This window comes from Cetorhinus maximus, chromosome 8, assembly GCF_964194155.1.
Source record: "Cetorhinus maximus chromosome 8, sCetMax3.hap1.1, whole genome shotgun sequence".
Taxonomy (NCBI): Eukaryota; Metazoa; Chordata; class Chondrichthyes; order Lamniformes; family Cetorhinidae; genus Cetorhinus; species Cetorhinus maximus.
In genome coordinates, this window is record NC_135886.1 from 5,452,293 (window position 1) to 5,469,097 (window position 16,805).

The 16,805-nt window shown below is 43.9% G+C and overlaps 1 protein-coding gene across 1 annotated transcript; it reads right to left on the bottom strand.

The window, feature by feature from the left end:
• Positions 1–51: 51 nt before the first annotated feature.
• On the bottom strand, positions 52–16,544 carry LOC144684060 (CMRF35-like molecule 8). Its single transcript, XM_078547774.1, has 3 exons — positions 16,396–16,544; positions 12,185–12,511; positions 52–401 (listed from the first exon to the last, which is right to left on the bottom strand). Exons 1-3 carry the CDS (start codon positions 16,430–16,432, stop codon positions 52–54), a joined length of 714 nt encoding a protein of 237 aa, XP_078403900.1. The 5' UTR covers positions 16,433–16,544.
• Between the last annotated feature and the right edge of the window lie 261 nt (positions 16,545–16,805).

The window sequence follows — 16,805 nt, forward strand, 5'->3', positions numbered from 1 at the left end:
CTTAGCCAGTGACCAATTCAGATATACATTAGTTATTTTTTCAAATTACAATTATTTAAGCTGAAAATAATATTCACCAATGCTGCTGATTTTTGTCACATACACGCACTCCTGCCCTGATCTGCTGATCATTGACACATTAACCATTTCACTGGGTTTTTCTCCCTGATTATTCGAGGCTGTGCAGTAATATTGATGATGTTGCTGTTTGAAGGATTGACAATGTAGATCCAGTTTATTGGTGTCAGAGATCTTTAAGTCTTGAAACGGGTTCTTTTCATACCATGTGTACTGAATGGGAAGGGATCCCTGGACAGACTCACAGGAGACGGACACTGAGCTCTCAAAACATTGGACATTTGGTGGTGATGAAAATCTAAACACAGGAACAGACACAGATTCTGTGGGAGAGAAACAAATGTTCAGATATTGACTGAAAAATCAAAAAATCAAATTCTGTACAAATTTCAGCCCATCAGCATTTCATCCAGGGTCAGTCATGTTGGAATCTCAGCAACACATCCACCTCTCCATATCTCTCCATCCTCCTCGTAGCCTGAACGACCATGTCTACCATTATATCGGAACATCAGGACTCAAGATAAGACCCTGAGTCAGGAGCCATAGATTTACATTAATTGATCGAAGGATTAGAGGAGATTTAATCACCCAGAGGGTGGTGAGACTCTGGAACACACTGTCTGAAAGGGTGATAGAAGCAGAAACCATGAACATAGTAAACAAAATGCATATACACCTGAGATGCTGTAACCTACATGAATATGGATCAAAAACTGGATGGTGGGATTAGGCTGAGTCACTTTTTCAGATGACAAGGCACTGAATCCAGGAACTGGACACAATGATTCTCTTGTTGATCACAATCATGTTCATTTGATGTCAGCAGCGAGTGAAATATTATCACGTGCATAATGATCACTTAGAAAGGTTTAGCCTCAACATTTCTAACTCTGTACATTTCCACAGAGTCTTCAAGTGCCCTGTAGGAGGTGGTCGAGGGAAATGAATCTGCTGAAGACGTCTCTTCCTCTGAGGGAGCAGTGTCATTGGCCTCAGGCAGACCGTGCACCAGCTCAGATACTCACACTTTGCTGGGATGATGTAATAAAGGAGGAAGTAGCAGCTTGGATATGAAATTGACTAAGTGACAGAAAACAGCAGCGATGAAAAGTGGTCTTTTGGATTGGATGAAGGCAGGTCGTGGTGTTTCCCAGGGGGCAGTGCTAAGAAACTACTTTTCTTGATATATATTAAGGACTTGAACATGGGTGTACAGGGCATAATTTCAATTGCAGATGCTACAAAAATTAGAAGTGTTGTGAACCATGAGGAGGATAATGATATAATTCAACCGACCATAGACAGGCTGGTGGAATGGGGGGACATGTGGCTGATGCAATTTAATTCGGAGAAGTGCAGAGTGATACATTTTGGTTTGAAGAAGGAGTGGAGGCTACATCAACAAATTGGTACAATTCTGAAGGGTTGACAGGAACAGAGAGTTCTAGGTGTTTATAAGCAGCGAAGGTTTACCCGACTGATTCCTGGGATGGTGGGACTAACATATGAGGAGAGGTTGAGTCGGTTAGGATTATATTCGCTGCAGTTCAGAAGAATGAGGGGGGATCTCTTAGAATCCTATAAAATTCTAACAGGACTAGACAGGGTAGATGCAGGAAGGATGTTCTCTGTGGTGGGGGAGTCCAGAACTTGGGGTAACAGTCTGGGGATATGGGGTAGAACATTTAGTACAGATTAGGAGAAATTTCTTCACCCAGAGAGTGGTGAGCCTGTGGAATTCGTTACCACAGAAAGTAGTTGAGACCAAAACATTGTATGTTTTCAAGAAGGAGTTAGATATAGCTCTTGGGGCAAAAGGGATCAAAGGATATGGGGAGAAAGCGGGAGCAGGCTATTGAGTTGGATGATCAGCCATGATCATAATGAATGGCGGAGCAGGCTCGAAGGGCCGAATGGCTTACTCCTGCTCCTAGTTTCTATGTTTCTATATTCAGGAAAGGAGGGAGAGAGAAAAGGAACTCCAATCCAGTTTGTCTGACAGTAATTGTTGGGAATGTGCTGGAATCTATAATTAAGGAAGTCTTGACAATCCATTCACAAAAACGTAGTATGATTAGAACTATTCAACATGGTTATTCAAAATTGTAATCCTGTTTAAGAAATGTATTAGTGCTTTGGAAGATGTAACTAGGAGGGTAGATAAATGGAAACCAGCAGATGTAATATACCTGGATTTTCAAAAGGCATCCTCTAAAGTGCCACACAAATGTTTATTACACAAGGTATGGAGTCATGGAGTTAAAGGTGACAAGTTAGCATGGAGAGAGGGCTGAATAATGAAGAGGAAGCAGAGGGAAGGCATAAATGGGACATTTTCAAGTTGCCAGAAAAGATAGGAAAAGAAGGAAAGGAGGATGGGCAGCAGTATTGGTTAAGGAGAGAATTGCAGCGCTGGAGAAACAGGATGTCCAAGAGGGTTCAAGGACAGAATTAATTTGACTAGAGTGAAGGAACAATAAGGGTGCAATTGCATTTTTCGGTGTAGTCTAGAGACCGCCCACTAGCGGGAAGGATGTAGAGGAGCAAATCTGCAGTGAAATTACAGAGCGATGCAGACATTACAGAGTAATTGTAATGAGGCACTTCAACTACCCAAATGTAGTCTGGGACAGTGGTAGTGTAAAGGGCAGAGAGGGGCAAGAGTTCCTAGATTGTGTTCAGGAGAATTTTCTACTGCAGTGTGTGTCCAATCCAACAAGAAAAGGCGTATTGTTAACCTGGTTCTTGGAAATGAGGTGGGCCAAGTTGATCAAGTGTCAGTGGGAAACATTTAGGAGGCAGTGATCGTTGCATCTTAAGATTTTGGGTGGCAGTAGAAAAAGACAATGTGCAATCCAGAATAAGAAGAATTAACTGGGGGAGAGCGGATTTCAATGGGGCAAGAATGGAGCTGGGTCAGATAGACTGGAACCAAAGGTTGGCAGGAAAAGCTGTAACTGGACAATGAGCTACATTCAAAGAACAAATGGTTCGGGCACAGTCAAGGTTTAATCCCTCAAAAGGGAAAGGTAGGGCAAACAAATCCAGAACTCCCTGGATGTAAAAGGAGATACAAATTAAGATAAAGAAGAAAAAGTGCGCTTATAACAGGTGTCAGGTAGAAAACACAATTGAGGACCAAACGGAATACAGAAGATTCAGGGTGGAGGTGAAAAAGCAAATAGGAGAAGCAAAGAGGGATTATGAGAAAAGACTGGCAGCCAACACAAAGATGAATCCCAAAGTCTTTTATCGGCATGTAAATAGTAAGAGAGTGATAAAAGGAGGAGTAGGGCCAATTAGGGACCAAAAAGTGTATTTACACATGGAGGCAGGGGCTTGGCTGAGCTATTAAATTAATACTTTGCATCCGTCTTTACTGGATAAACTGTTGGTACTTAAAGTTGACAAGGCACTGGGGCCAGATGAGATGAATCCAAGGATATTGAAGGTAGTAAGGCTAGAAAATGAAGGGGCACTGGCCATAAACTTACAGTCTTCCTTAGACTTAGGGAAGGTGCCAGAGGACTGGAGAATTGCAAACATTACACTCTTGTTTGAGAATTGTTGTAAGGATAGCCCCAGCAATTACAGACCAGTCAGTTTAACTTCAGTGGTGGGGAAGCTTCTAGACAATTATCCGGGCTAGAATTAGTAGTCACATGGAAAAATGTGGGTTGATTAGAAAGAGCCAGCATGGATTTCTAAAAGTGCAATCATGTTTAACTAGCTTGCTGGAGTTTTTTGAAGAAGTAACAGAGAGGATTGTCAGGGTAATGCTGTTGATGTGGTGTACAGGGACTTTCAAAAGGCTTTCGATACAGTGCCAAACAACACACTTATGAGAAAAGTTATAGCTCATGGAATAAAAGGGACAGTAGTCACATGGATATAAAATTGGCTGAGCAATAGGAATGAGGGTAATGATCAATAGATATTTTTCAGGCTGAAGGAAGGTTTGTAGTGAAGTTCCCCAGAGGTTGGTGTTGGGACCCTTGCTTTTCCTGATATATATTAATGATCTAGATCTTGGTGTACAGGGGACAATTTCAAAGTTTGCAAATGATATGAAACTTGGAAGCATTGTAAACTGTGAGGAGGACAGGATAGAACTTCAAAAGAACATAGGCAAGTTGGTGGAGTGGGCAGATAAGTGACAGATGAATGTCAATGTGGAGAAATGTGAAGTGATGCATTTTGATATTGGGGAACATGGAGTGGCCATATAAAGTAAGAGGTACAATTCTTAAGGCTGTACAGGGGCAGAGGGACCTGAGTGTATATGTGCATAGATCATTGAAGATGGCTGGACAGATGGAGGCAGCAGCTAATAAAGCATACAGTAGTCTGGGTTTTTATAATGGGGCATAGAGTACAAGAGCAGCTCAGCTTATATAAGACACTAGTTAGACCTCAGTTTGAGTATTGTGTATAGTTCTGGGCGCCACACTATAGGAAGGATGTGAATGCATTGGCGAGAGTTTAGAAAAGGTTTACAAAAATGATTCCAGGGATGAGAAACTTCATTTATGAAAATTGATTGGAGAGGTTGGGACTGTTCTCCTTGGAGAGGAGAAGGCTAAGAGGTGATTTGATGGAGGTGTTCAAAATCATGAGGGGCCTGGATAGAGTAGATAAGGAGAAACTGGTCCCGCTTGTAAAAGGTTCGAAAGCAAGAGGGCACAGAATTAAAATGGTTTACAAAAGGAGCAAATGTGATGTGAGAAAAAAGCTTTTTCTCACAGCAAGTGGTTTGGGTCTGGAATGCACAGCCTGGAAGTGTGGTGGAGGCAGGTTCAATCGAGGCATTAAAGAGGGCATTGGAAGATTATTTAAATTGAAACAATGTGCAGGGTTGAACATATTTAAGGTTGGGATGGACATTTTCAGTTTCTCAGGGAATCAAAGGGCTCTATGTTAATTTCTTGTCAGCTGCATAGTGAAAGTTAAGAGAAACAGGTGATGGGTATTAATTGCCTTTGAGCACATATAAATAGGGGTTAACTGGGACTCTGGGTTGAGTGGGAGGAGAGCTGTGAGGATGAATATTTGGCAGCTGGGTGGTGTAACTCTTTCGAGTTATCAACAGTCACAGATTGCAACTCTTTCGAGTACAATCACAGTTCTTGGTTTCCGGGAGTGGGACATGAACCCACAACCCTCTGATTCAAAGGCGAGGGTGCTATGAACTGAGCCACAGCTGACACCTCCAAGGAGAGCTGTGAGACTGAACAAATCAACAAACTCTCTCAATGAATGAAAAAGCTCTGCATCTTGATTTTGTCTTCACATGGGTCCTATTAACAGTGAAGACAGAACAGATGGAAAGAAACTATCCCCATTGGTGGAAGAGTCAAGGACACTGATGTAAAGTGATTGTCAAAAGAGCCAAAAGTGACAGGAAGAAAATCTTATTTATGGGGCATGAGATTATGAACTGCAATGCACTGCCTGAAAGGGTGTTGGAGCTAGATTCAATCTTGGCTTTCAAGTGAAAATTGGATAGGCATCTGAAGGAAAAGCTCGCAGTGCTACAGAAAAAGGCTGGGAAGTGAGACCAGCAAAATTGTTCTTGCAGGGAGCCAGCCCAGGCTTGATAGGCCAAATGGCCTCCTTCTATGTTGCTACCATTCTATGATTCTACAATTCTTCCAGTGAGACAAATGATTCGATTTCCCTGTGGTGAACTGCACATCCTAGATGAACAGGAGCAGATGGCAGAGGCAGGAACACCAGCGGAGAGTCTGTGTCAGAGGCCACAGGACACTTCAGGTCCCTCTGCCAATGGCAACATTTTCTCTCTATCTGTTCAGCCATTTGCAGATGGGGGCCTTTGATAAACAGAATACTTCTGGGACAATTGCAAAGAATGTGGATGAGCAGGCAGGCTTTCCATAATGCACACTTGCCAAGAGATTGTCGAATGAATGAGTGGCATGATGGTTTGGCATTGGTCGCTCTTCATCCCACTGATCTACAGTGAATGGTTTTCTAGTGAATGGGCCATGACAGGCGGCGATGGTGAAAGAGGATATGGATGTGGCAATTTGGCTCAAAGTGCTTTCACTTTTCATCTGTTGCCGCCTCACCCCACTTCATTCAATTCCCCACATGCTGCCTCATGTCCTGATGGATGAGTCTGACCCTGCACACGTGAAGTTCGAGCAGCTTTTGCCAAGAACCTCACACATTCCTAATCCCAGGGAACATTGGTTAAGAGCATCAGCAGCCTGAGCAGCCTGTCCTTATCTCTGCTGAAGCTACAGAGGTTGCATCATGTAGAGATGCAGGGCAGAGGAGAGTAAAACATGCACAGGTTTGGTCGAGAAAATCTTATATTGTTAAATGTGCCTCCTGAGACATTGTGTTCCAACATGTCAAGGAAACTGATCAGGAAACCTATACTCCCAATGTTGTGGGCATGTCCTCCAGCAAAATGCACATCTCTGTTCACCCCTTTGTCCTTTTTAAAAATTAATTCACTGAATGTTGGCTTCACTGGCTGGGCCAGCATTTATTGCCCATCCCTCGTTGCCCTTGTGAAGTTGGTGGTGAGCCGCCTTCTTGAACTGCTGCAGTCCATGTGGTATAGGTACACCCTATAGGGCCTGTGTGGAGAAGCCAGTTGCTGCAGCAGTTGTTTTATCATGTTGGTCCTCATCTGAGGCCCAAAGTAAAACAGTGTAAGTGCCACTCATGCTGATCTGATTTATAATAACACCAAAATGAAATCCAGAAGTACAAATTAAGCTCCACAGTTGTGAAAGTAACTTATCTGTAAATACCGAGAATACGACTGTTCACACAATCATGCATTGAGGTTTCAGTGCTTATTGACATCTCTTCCAGTCATGTCTTCAGCCTCCCAATTGCCTCAGTCTTTTGGCCTTGCATTCTAACCTGTGCACCCACAGTTAGATTTCACTAATTGCACTAATTGAACGATTAACAGACTGAAATTGATAACCTGCCTCTCCTTACGGGTTTGCTCACTCACACACAGACTGACATGCTACAGTTACATATGGATGTCGACAGGTTTACCCTGCATTCCAACACACTGTTACTTTCCGTGCATCTAACCCCCTCTGCACCCACTGCCCCACCATTCACTCCTAAACCCACATGATACTACAAGGTACAATTACAAACAACTTGTTGCTCACTTTGTTAATGTCTGACCATTAATTATATTCTGAATGTAAGTATCTGACAGTCTGATATTTAACACGCTTCTAAAGCAGAGAATTGCGCTGCACATACCAGGTGGTGCCTTTCACAATATCATGTAGTTTGCACACGAACAGGAGAGAGAGCACATCCTGAGTGGGGCACAGCCAGAGTGGGTATTGGCAATTTGGTGCAAAGTGGGAATTGAACTGGTAATTCTTTCTCTTTAATTTCGCTTTAATTTTTGTAAGTTCAGTAGTCTAGTTAAAAGGTTGGTAAGGTAGCTGACTCAGCTGACTGTGTGACAGTTAACTGTCAATCACCTGAAGCCTGATTAGGGCCTGAAAAGATGTTAATTACTATTTGAAGCTAAACTAGTGGTGAGTCACCTCAGCTCTATTTAAGAAAGGAACTATCTAGAAGCACATTACAGTCTGCTTGCACACGAACAGTGGCGAGAGCACATCCTTAGTGGGGCACAGCCAGAGTGGGTATTGGCAATTTGGTGCACAGTGGGAATTTGGTGCAGAGGGGAAGAGGTGCTCTTTAAAGTTTTTCCTTGCTATCCAACTTTTTAAATCTTCAGACTGTGGGTCTTGCCCTGCTGCAGCAGTAGAGGCTACAAGGGAAAGGAATCACTGGTAAGTAGTGGGTAAGGTATTTACTACTTTAATTGCTTATAGTTTAAGGTCTTTTTGTGGTTTACAGTTTGTATATTCTACAGAAACGAGGATCAGGAAAGAAGGGCCCTAGAGTAATTGACTTAAAAGGTTTAATTTAAAGGGATAAGGCATGGCAGGAGTGCTCAAAGCTGTGGTGTGCTCCTCGTGCTCCATGTGGGAAGCCGGGAACATTTCCAGTGCCCGGGACCAGCATGTGTCAGGAAGTGTGTCCAGCTGCAGCTCCTGGAAGCTCGGGTTTCAGAGCTGGAACGGTGGCTGGAGACACTGTGGAGCATCCGTGAGTCTGAGAGCATCATGGATAGCACGTTTAGAGAGGTGGTCACACCGAAGATGAAGGGACTTGAGGAAGGAAGGGAATGGGTGACCACCAGGCAGTCCAAAAGAAATAGGCAGGTAGTTCAGGAGTTCCCTGGGGCACCGCTCACAAATCGGCGTTCCATTTTGGAGGCTGATGAGGGCACTGGTTCCTCCAGGCTTCTGCCAAGCTTCTGGCACCATAAGCAGCCTGTCTGTACAGGAGGGGAGGAAGGGAGGAATAGCAATAGTAACAGGGGATTCTATAGTCAGGGGAACAGATAGGTGCTACTGTGACTGTCAATGTGACTCCAGGATGGTATGTTGCCTCCCTGGTGCCAGGGTCCGGGATGTCACTGAACGGCTGCAGGGCATCCTGAAGGGGGAGGGTGATAAGGCAGAGGTCATGGTACATGTTGGTGCCAATGACATAGGTAGAAAGGGGGATGAGGTCTTGCATCAAGAATTTGGAGTTAAGCAGTAGACTAAAAAGCAGGACCTCTCGGGTTATAATCTCTGGATTACTCCCAGTGCCACGTGCTAGCGAGCTCAGAAATAGGAGAATAGCTCAGATGAATACGTAGCTTAAGAGTTGGTGCAGGAGGGAGGGTTTTAGATTCCTGGATCACTGGGGCCATTTCTGGGGAAGGTGGGACCTCTACAAGCGGGATGGCCTCCATCTGATCCAGAACGGGACTAACATCCTTGTGGGCGGGTTTGCTAGTGCTGTTGGGAGGAGTTTAAACTAATTCATCAGGGGAAGGTACACAGAATGTTAGCAGAATAGGGACACATCATAATATAGTAAAACAATCAAGTCAGAGGGAGTACAGCTACATTAAGCTTCAATTTATTTTAATGCCAGGGATATTACAGGTAAAACGGATGAGTTAAGGGTGAGGATTGACACATGGAATTGTGATATAGTAGCCATCACTGAGACGTGGTTGAGGGAAGGGCAGGATTGGCAGCTCAACATTCCGGGATATAGAATCTTCAGGTGAGACAGGGGAGGGGGTAAAAGAGGAGGGGGCATTGCATTATTAGTTAAGGAGTCAGTTACTGCAGTAAGGAGAGATGATATCTTGGAGGGGGCATCGAATGAAGCTTTGTGGGTAGAGCTTAGAAATAAAAAAGGGGCTGCCACATCGTTAGGTGTTTATAGACCCCCGGGTAGTCAATGGGAAATTGTGGAGCAAATATGTGCACAATTTGTGGAGGTGTGTAAAAACAATAACAATAGGGTAATTATATTAGGTGATTTCAACTTTCCCAACATTAATTGGGATTGACATAGTGTTCAGGGCTTGGATGAAGTGGATTTCTTAAAATGGGTACAGGAGAACTTTCTAGGTCAATATGTAGAGGGTCCAACAAGGGACGGCGCAGTGCTGGACCGAATTCTGGGGAATGAAGCTGGACAGGTGGCTGAGGTGGTGGTGGGGGAGCATTTCAGCGATAGCGACCACAACATGGCACAGTTTAAGTTTGTTATGGAAAAAGAAATCGACAAGTTGCAAAAAATGTTTTGGATTGGGGGAGAGTGGATATTAGTAAAATAAAGCAGGATCTGGCCAAGGTAGACTGGGAACAGTTACTTGTGGGGAAATCTACAGAGGAACAGTGGGGAGTGTTCAAAATGGAAATGGATAGGGTACAGGCTCAACATGTTCCCTCTAGGGTGATAGGAAGGAGTAACAAGCCCAGAGAACCATGGATGACCAGAAGTATTCAGGTTATGTTGAGAAGGAAAAGAGAGGCTTTTAGCAGGTACAAGGGAAGCAAATCAACGGAGACATTAATGGAGTACAGGAATTGCAGGGTGGAGCTTAAGAAACAATTAGGAGAGCAAAGAGGGGATATGACAAAGCTCTGGCTGGTAAAAGTAGGGAAAATCCCAAGATATTCTATAAGTATATCAATGGGAAGAGGATAACCAGGGAAAGAGTAGGGCCCATAAGGGACCAAGGGGGCAATCTATGGGTGGAACCAGAGGACATCGCTAGAGTGTTGAATGAATACTTCACATCCGTCTTCACCCATGAGAATGAGGATGAAGGTATCGAACTAGGGGATAGAGACTGTGAGGTTCTTAAGCAAATTGATATAGCGAGTGACAAGGTATTGGAGGTGTTGGCAGGCTTAAAAGTGGACAAATCTCCTGGTCCAGATGATTTGTGTCCCAGGCTGCTGAGGGAGGCAAGGGAGGAAATCGCAGGGCCTCCGACCCACATTTTTAATTCCTCTCTGGCCACGGGGGAGGTGCCAGAGGACTGGAGAACACCTAATGTGGTTCCGCTATTTAAGAAGGGTTGTAGAGATAAGCCAGGGAACTACAAGCCAGTGAGTCTCACGTCAGTGGTCGGGAAACTATTGGAGAAAGTTCTGAAGGAGAGAATCTATCTCTACTTGGAGAGGCAAGGTTTGATCAGGGATAGTCAGCATAGCTTTATCAGAGGGAGGTCATGCCTAACAAATTTGATTGAATTATTTGAGGAGGTGACCAGATGTGTAGATGAAGGTAGTGCAGTTGATGTAGTTTATATGGATTTCAGCAAAGCCTTTGAAAAGGTCCTACATGGGAGACTTATAAAGAAGGCAAATGCACATGGGATACTGGGTAATTTGATAAGATGAATTCAAAATTGGCTTAGATGTAGGAGGCAGAGGGTGATGACAGAAGGATGCTTTAGTGACCGGAAGCCAGTGTCCAGTGGCGTACCACAGGGATCTGTGCTGGGTCCCCTATTATTTGTGATTTATATAAATGACATAGATGACTATGTGGGGGGTAGGATTAGTAAGTTTGCGGATGACACAAAGATTGGCCGGGTGGTTAACAGTGAGGTTGAGTGTCTTGGGCTACAGGAAGATATAGACGGGATGGTCAAATGGGCAGATAAGTGGCAGATGGAATTTAACCCTGAAAAGTGTGAGGTGATACACTTTGGAAGGAGTAATTTGACAAGGAAGTATTCAATGAATGGCATGACACTAGGAAGTTCTGAGGAACAAAGGGACCTTGGCGTGTGTGTCCATCGATCTCTGAACGCGGAGGGGCATGTTAGTGGGGTGGTGAAAAAGGCATATGGGACACTTGCCTTTATCAATTGAGGCATAGATTACAAAAGTAGGGAGGTCAAGTTGGAGTTGTATAGAACCTTAGTGAGTCCACAGCTGGAGTACTGTGTGCAGTTCTGGTCGCCACATTATAGGAAGGATGTGATTGCACTGGAGGGGGTGCAGAGGAGATTCACCAGGACGTTGCCTGGGATGAAACATTTAAGTTATGAAGAGAGGTTGGATAGATTTGGGTTGTTTTTGTTGGAGCAGAGAAGACTGAGGGGCGACCTGATCGAGGTGTACAAGATTTTGAGAGGCATGGACAGGGTGGATAGGGAGCAGCAGTTCCCCTTAGTTGAAGGGCCAGTCACAAGGGGGCATAAGTTCAAGGTGAGGGGCAGGAGGTTATGGGGGGATGTAAGGAAAAGCTTTTTTACCCAGAGGTTGGTGACGGTCTGGAACGCGCTGCCTGGGAGGGTGGTGGAGGCGGGTTGCCTCACATCCTTTAAAAAGTACCTGGATGAGCACTTGGCATGTCATAACATTCAGGGTTATGGGCCAAGTGCCGGAAAATGTGATTAGGTAGGTATGTCAGGGGTTTCTCACGTGTCGGTGCAGACTCGATGGGCCGAAGGGCCTCTTCTGCACTGTGATTCTGATGCCAAACAAATTGTTAGTCTGATAATCTTTGAAGTTCTTGGTCAGAAAGTTGGACAGGCCATGAATTGGGTTTGGGTAACATGAGTCGGATTTCCCGACCTCTGCCCTTTACCTTTAAGACTCTGCATTGCTGTGGAGCCTTGGGATATCGGAGCTGTCATGTTTCCTCCCAAATAAAACATTGATCAGACATTTCAGTCGAGAATAAGAAATAAAATCACTGAGAAATGTACCATAAGATATTTGTAGCTCTACAGTTAACTTTGGGTCAAAAGCGGGGCCAGGTTTAACAATACCACGGCGGTAATATCCTGCATCTTCTAAGCGAAGATTCTCCATAGTAACAATAAATATTCCTACTGTCTTGATATCTGTGATCGATATTCTTCCTCGCCGCCCTCCTGGATCATCTGTTCTCACTAAGTTTGAGCATTGATCAGTCCAACCATGACACCAATATTTCACTTGTTGCTGGTGCCATCTGTCATAGTGACAATTTATTGTGATCGCTCTTCCCACAATCCCTGTTACTTGCTTGTCTGCCCACAATGCACCTGAAACTGAGGAGACAACATTTCAGAAACTGAAAAGTAAATAACTGCATAATGCAAGCCGATAGATATGAATAAGATTTACCACCGTTTACAGAGGAAACTCTCTACTATATCCATTCATAGTACTCTTTCTGGTTTGTGATGAAAGAAAATATTAATGTATTAACTTACCATCGATGCCAAGTATTTCACAGCCAAGGATTTATTTTTAAAGTATAGTCGCTATTGTTATTGTGTTACCTTGTGGCTCAGTGTTTGCGCTATCACCCCGGGTCGGTAGTTTGCATTTTCAATTCCTACTCCAGAGAAGGTCGAATGGTACTAAGTGAGTTGGTATGGAGGAGTAAGGGCAAATGGTGATGGGTACATGGGTTGGCACTGAGTTGGCATAGGTGGTATGGGGCAATGGGGGTGGGTAGAGGGGCACTAAGTTGGCATTGGGGTGTAAGGGCCATGGAGAGTGAGCAGGGTGTTAAGTTGGGAAATGAACTAAGTCAATCTTAAAACAGATATTAAGATGTGCATTAATAGCTGTAAAAATAGACAAATACAGTTATTAGCATGAATAGCTTTAAGTGTAGTTGTAAGAGCTTTTTCTAAGCATAATGGGAAACACAGCCAACACATAGGCATGATGGGTATGGTACTGTGAGAACCCAGCTAACAATCACAAGCCATAAAACTTAATGAGATTCGCAGGATGAGTAAACAAATGTTAGAGTGATAAGAGCATAGACTGGGAGGTCTTAGAAACAAGGCATTTCCCAGCCTTGCAATGAGATAACGAGATATCTGCTCGTTAGGTATATAACTGGAGATTGTGTAGCAGTATAGTGAAATGTGATAACTAAAAGGTATAAATATGCTACGCCGACCGTGCATTGGCAGAGATCCTTGGATAAAGCATCCACGATGATCTCTTCCAGCAGATACTTGAATAAACCCTTTGTTTATTGGAACTCTTAATCTGGACTGGACTTAGCTTCTTAACACAACAGAAGCATGGGTTGGCACAGGTTGCCATGGATGGGCCACAGTGAATGTGTGGGGGAGTGAGGGGGTAATGGGTGAGGGCTGGAAGGATGTTTTCTGTTTTTTCACAATATTTTTTCTATTTAAGCACAATGCCAGGGCACAGAGGAGGCCTTGCCCCCAGCCCATCTCCACGTCCGGCAGCCTGTGGATTCGTTCTGGTGTCCCCCCGTCGACTGCACCCCCCCCAACCCCCCACCCCGACCGAAAATCCCACCTGAGGGCGGCCATTTTGAAAGGTGATGTTCGCCAATTCTGGAAATCTCCCAAACTCGTGCACACGGCCCAAGGACCAAAATCTGGGACCCAGCCTGCCACACAGGTCAATGCACAAATTTGCATTGCTCTATTTCAAAGAAGAGAAGGGGAGTACTCCCCAGTCTAATGGTCCACACTTATCCCTCAACCAACAATTACTAAAAAAAAAGAGAAACCTGGTCATTATCATATTTTTGTTTGTGGGACTTTGCTGCACACAAATCGACGGACACTGTTTCAACATTACAACAATAACAACACTTCAGATAAATCATTGGCTGTAAAGTGCTTTGGGAGACCCTGTGGTTGGAATTGGTGCTACATAAAGGCAATTCTTTAATTCCAAGGGCAACAACAACTTAAATTTATGTTTCTTCTCCAATTCATTCATCACCATGGGAACAGTCAAAACAATTTCTATCCTTCAAGTATGTTGACTGCAACTTGTACTGGAGCAGGATTTGGCGAGGGAAGTGAAGACGGTTCTTACAACCAGTAACATTGAAATGAAAGCAATTGGGGGTTGGTAAGGGAAGATTCAGAAACTTGGAGATCGATCAATGAGCAGGACCTTGAGGGAAGTGAGTATAAGGTTATTCCCAATGTTACACTGTAGACAGGTAAGAATAGAAAGGTAGCAGAAATAATTCTCTGGATGGAGAGTAGGCTCAGAAGAAAAGTGTCCCTGGCACAATAGGGCCAGTTCTGGATAAGGGACAGGCAGTACAGCACAGGAGGAGTTTACTTGGACAGTTATCAAACCAATAACCTTCCTGAGAGAGGAACTCATGCTGGGAGGAAAGAGTTTACACCAAAATGGCAGGAGGGAAGTTAACACGAGATGACGTGGCAGAGAGAACAGAAAGAGGAAAAGATGCGTGAAAGATAAAGAGGGTGAATGGAAGGGCAGTAAGATCAGATCAGGAAGAGGAAAAATTGAAAGGAAGATGATTGTCAAACAGCCAGAGGGAGCTTTCACTGGAGTGTGTATGATACAGGAAGTATCCTGTATAAAATTAATAAATTTGAGGCATAGGTTTTTTATGGGAGATTTGATGGAATGGAATTAACAGAATCGTGGCCTTGAGAGAGTGAAACTGGGGGCAGAACGTTTCTGTCGGTGAGCTAGGGAGCGGGGCCCGCTTGCCGATGCGAAAATGACACGGGGTGACTTTGGGGGAACTGCTGACATCGTCCCGCCCCATTTAAATATTCAGGAAGGCGGGCGGACTGCGAAATCTGCTGCCCGCCGGCCAACCTGTTAATGGCCAATTGAAACCATTGACAGGGTAGTTAAACCAATTAAAGGACCTGCCCGTCCGACCTTAAGGCTGGCGGGTCAGCCAAGAGCCCAGGGCGGGTTTCCTAAAAAACATGAGACCTCATCCACCGGCGGGAATGAGTTTTCATGTGTGTTTTTAAAAAGTTTAATAAAGCTTTTGTGATATTTATTAACATGTCCCATCTCGTGTGACATTGTCACATGAGGGCGACATGTTAATAATCTTTTTACTTTTCTATTTTTAAAGTTTCAAACGCTGTCAGCGCTCGCCCTGAGGCAGCACTTAGTCTCAGGGAGCTTTGCACTCTGACATTTTGGGAATGCCCCCCATGCCCGCCCAGGAAGCACACGGCCTGAATGTAAAATGTCGGCGGGGCCGGTTTCGGCGGCGGCGATCGGCTGCCCACCCACCACCGAGCCGGTGGGGCCCGCCCGCCCGCCCGCCCATCAAGGGCAAGATTCTGCCCTGGGAGTTTAACAATTCTGGTTACAAAATAAATTCGTAACTCCACTTTGGGAGGAATAAATACAGAATATTATTTAAATAGCGACTAAATTTGAATGTTTGCATCCAGAGGGCCTAAGTGTCCTTGTAAATGAGTGACAGAAAATCCACATTCAGGGACAACAAGCAATTAGGAAGGCAAATGGTACATTAACTTATATTCCAGAGAGATTGGAGTGTAAGAGTAAAGAAACCTTACTTCAATTTTACAGGGCATTTGAGAGGCCACATTTGTGTGCACTTCTCTTCACAGAAGGAATGACACAATTGCTCCGGAAGGAGTGCAATGACGAATCACTAGACTGGTTATTGGGGTGGTAGATTTAAGTTATGAGAGATTGAGTACCCCAGGTCTATATTTCCTGTAGTTTGGAAGAATCAGAGATGATTGAACCCAGGCAATTCACATCATTCAGCATCACACACCAGCCAACTGAGCTAACCAAGCCCCATAGTTTCCAGTACATATGTTAGATGTCACATGACATAAAAAAGTTAAATTTACTGGATTAAAATGTGTTACTTTTGGATTTTATTCTGTCACTCATGTAACTGTTAAAAAATTAAATAAGTTATTTATTTTGTATTCACCATTAATAATACAGTTTACTGTACATTGATAAATATTTCTGTGGTGCAAAAGAATTAACAATATAGGTACAATACTTCATAAAATTATCATTCATATATTTTTGCTGAGTATTTTGTATCTTTACATGTCTCCAAGTATTTAAACTTCTCTGCTGTGTAAAACATAAACTAGAGTTAATCTAACACTGATTATCTGAAATACCAGCTCTGGCTGTTACTCACCGGGCACAGAACAAATAAAAAGAATCAGAATCCACATTGTTATATGCTCAAAAAGGATTGATGAGAACTTGTCGTCTGTCACCCAGCTCTTAGTTGTCACGTTGAAAGAATTATCCAATAAAACTCAGATGAGGAATTTAAATCAGCTGGAAGATAGAAGCAAGCCAGGTCCCAGAAAATGTATCCTTCATGTGTGTCCAGAATGAAGCTTACAACTGACCATTGCTGTCACTTCTTAGCTGCAGATCTCCTTACAATAGACGGCACTGCTCTACATCTGCCTCTTTGGTGAGCTACAGACAATTGCTGCCAGGGGTTTATGTCTCAGGATGTGGTTGCTGACATCATGGGAGGTGTGATGCACCCTGGCATTTCTTTTACTTTCTGCACTATTGCTGAAAACTTAAGGG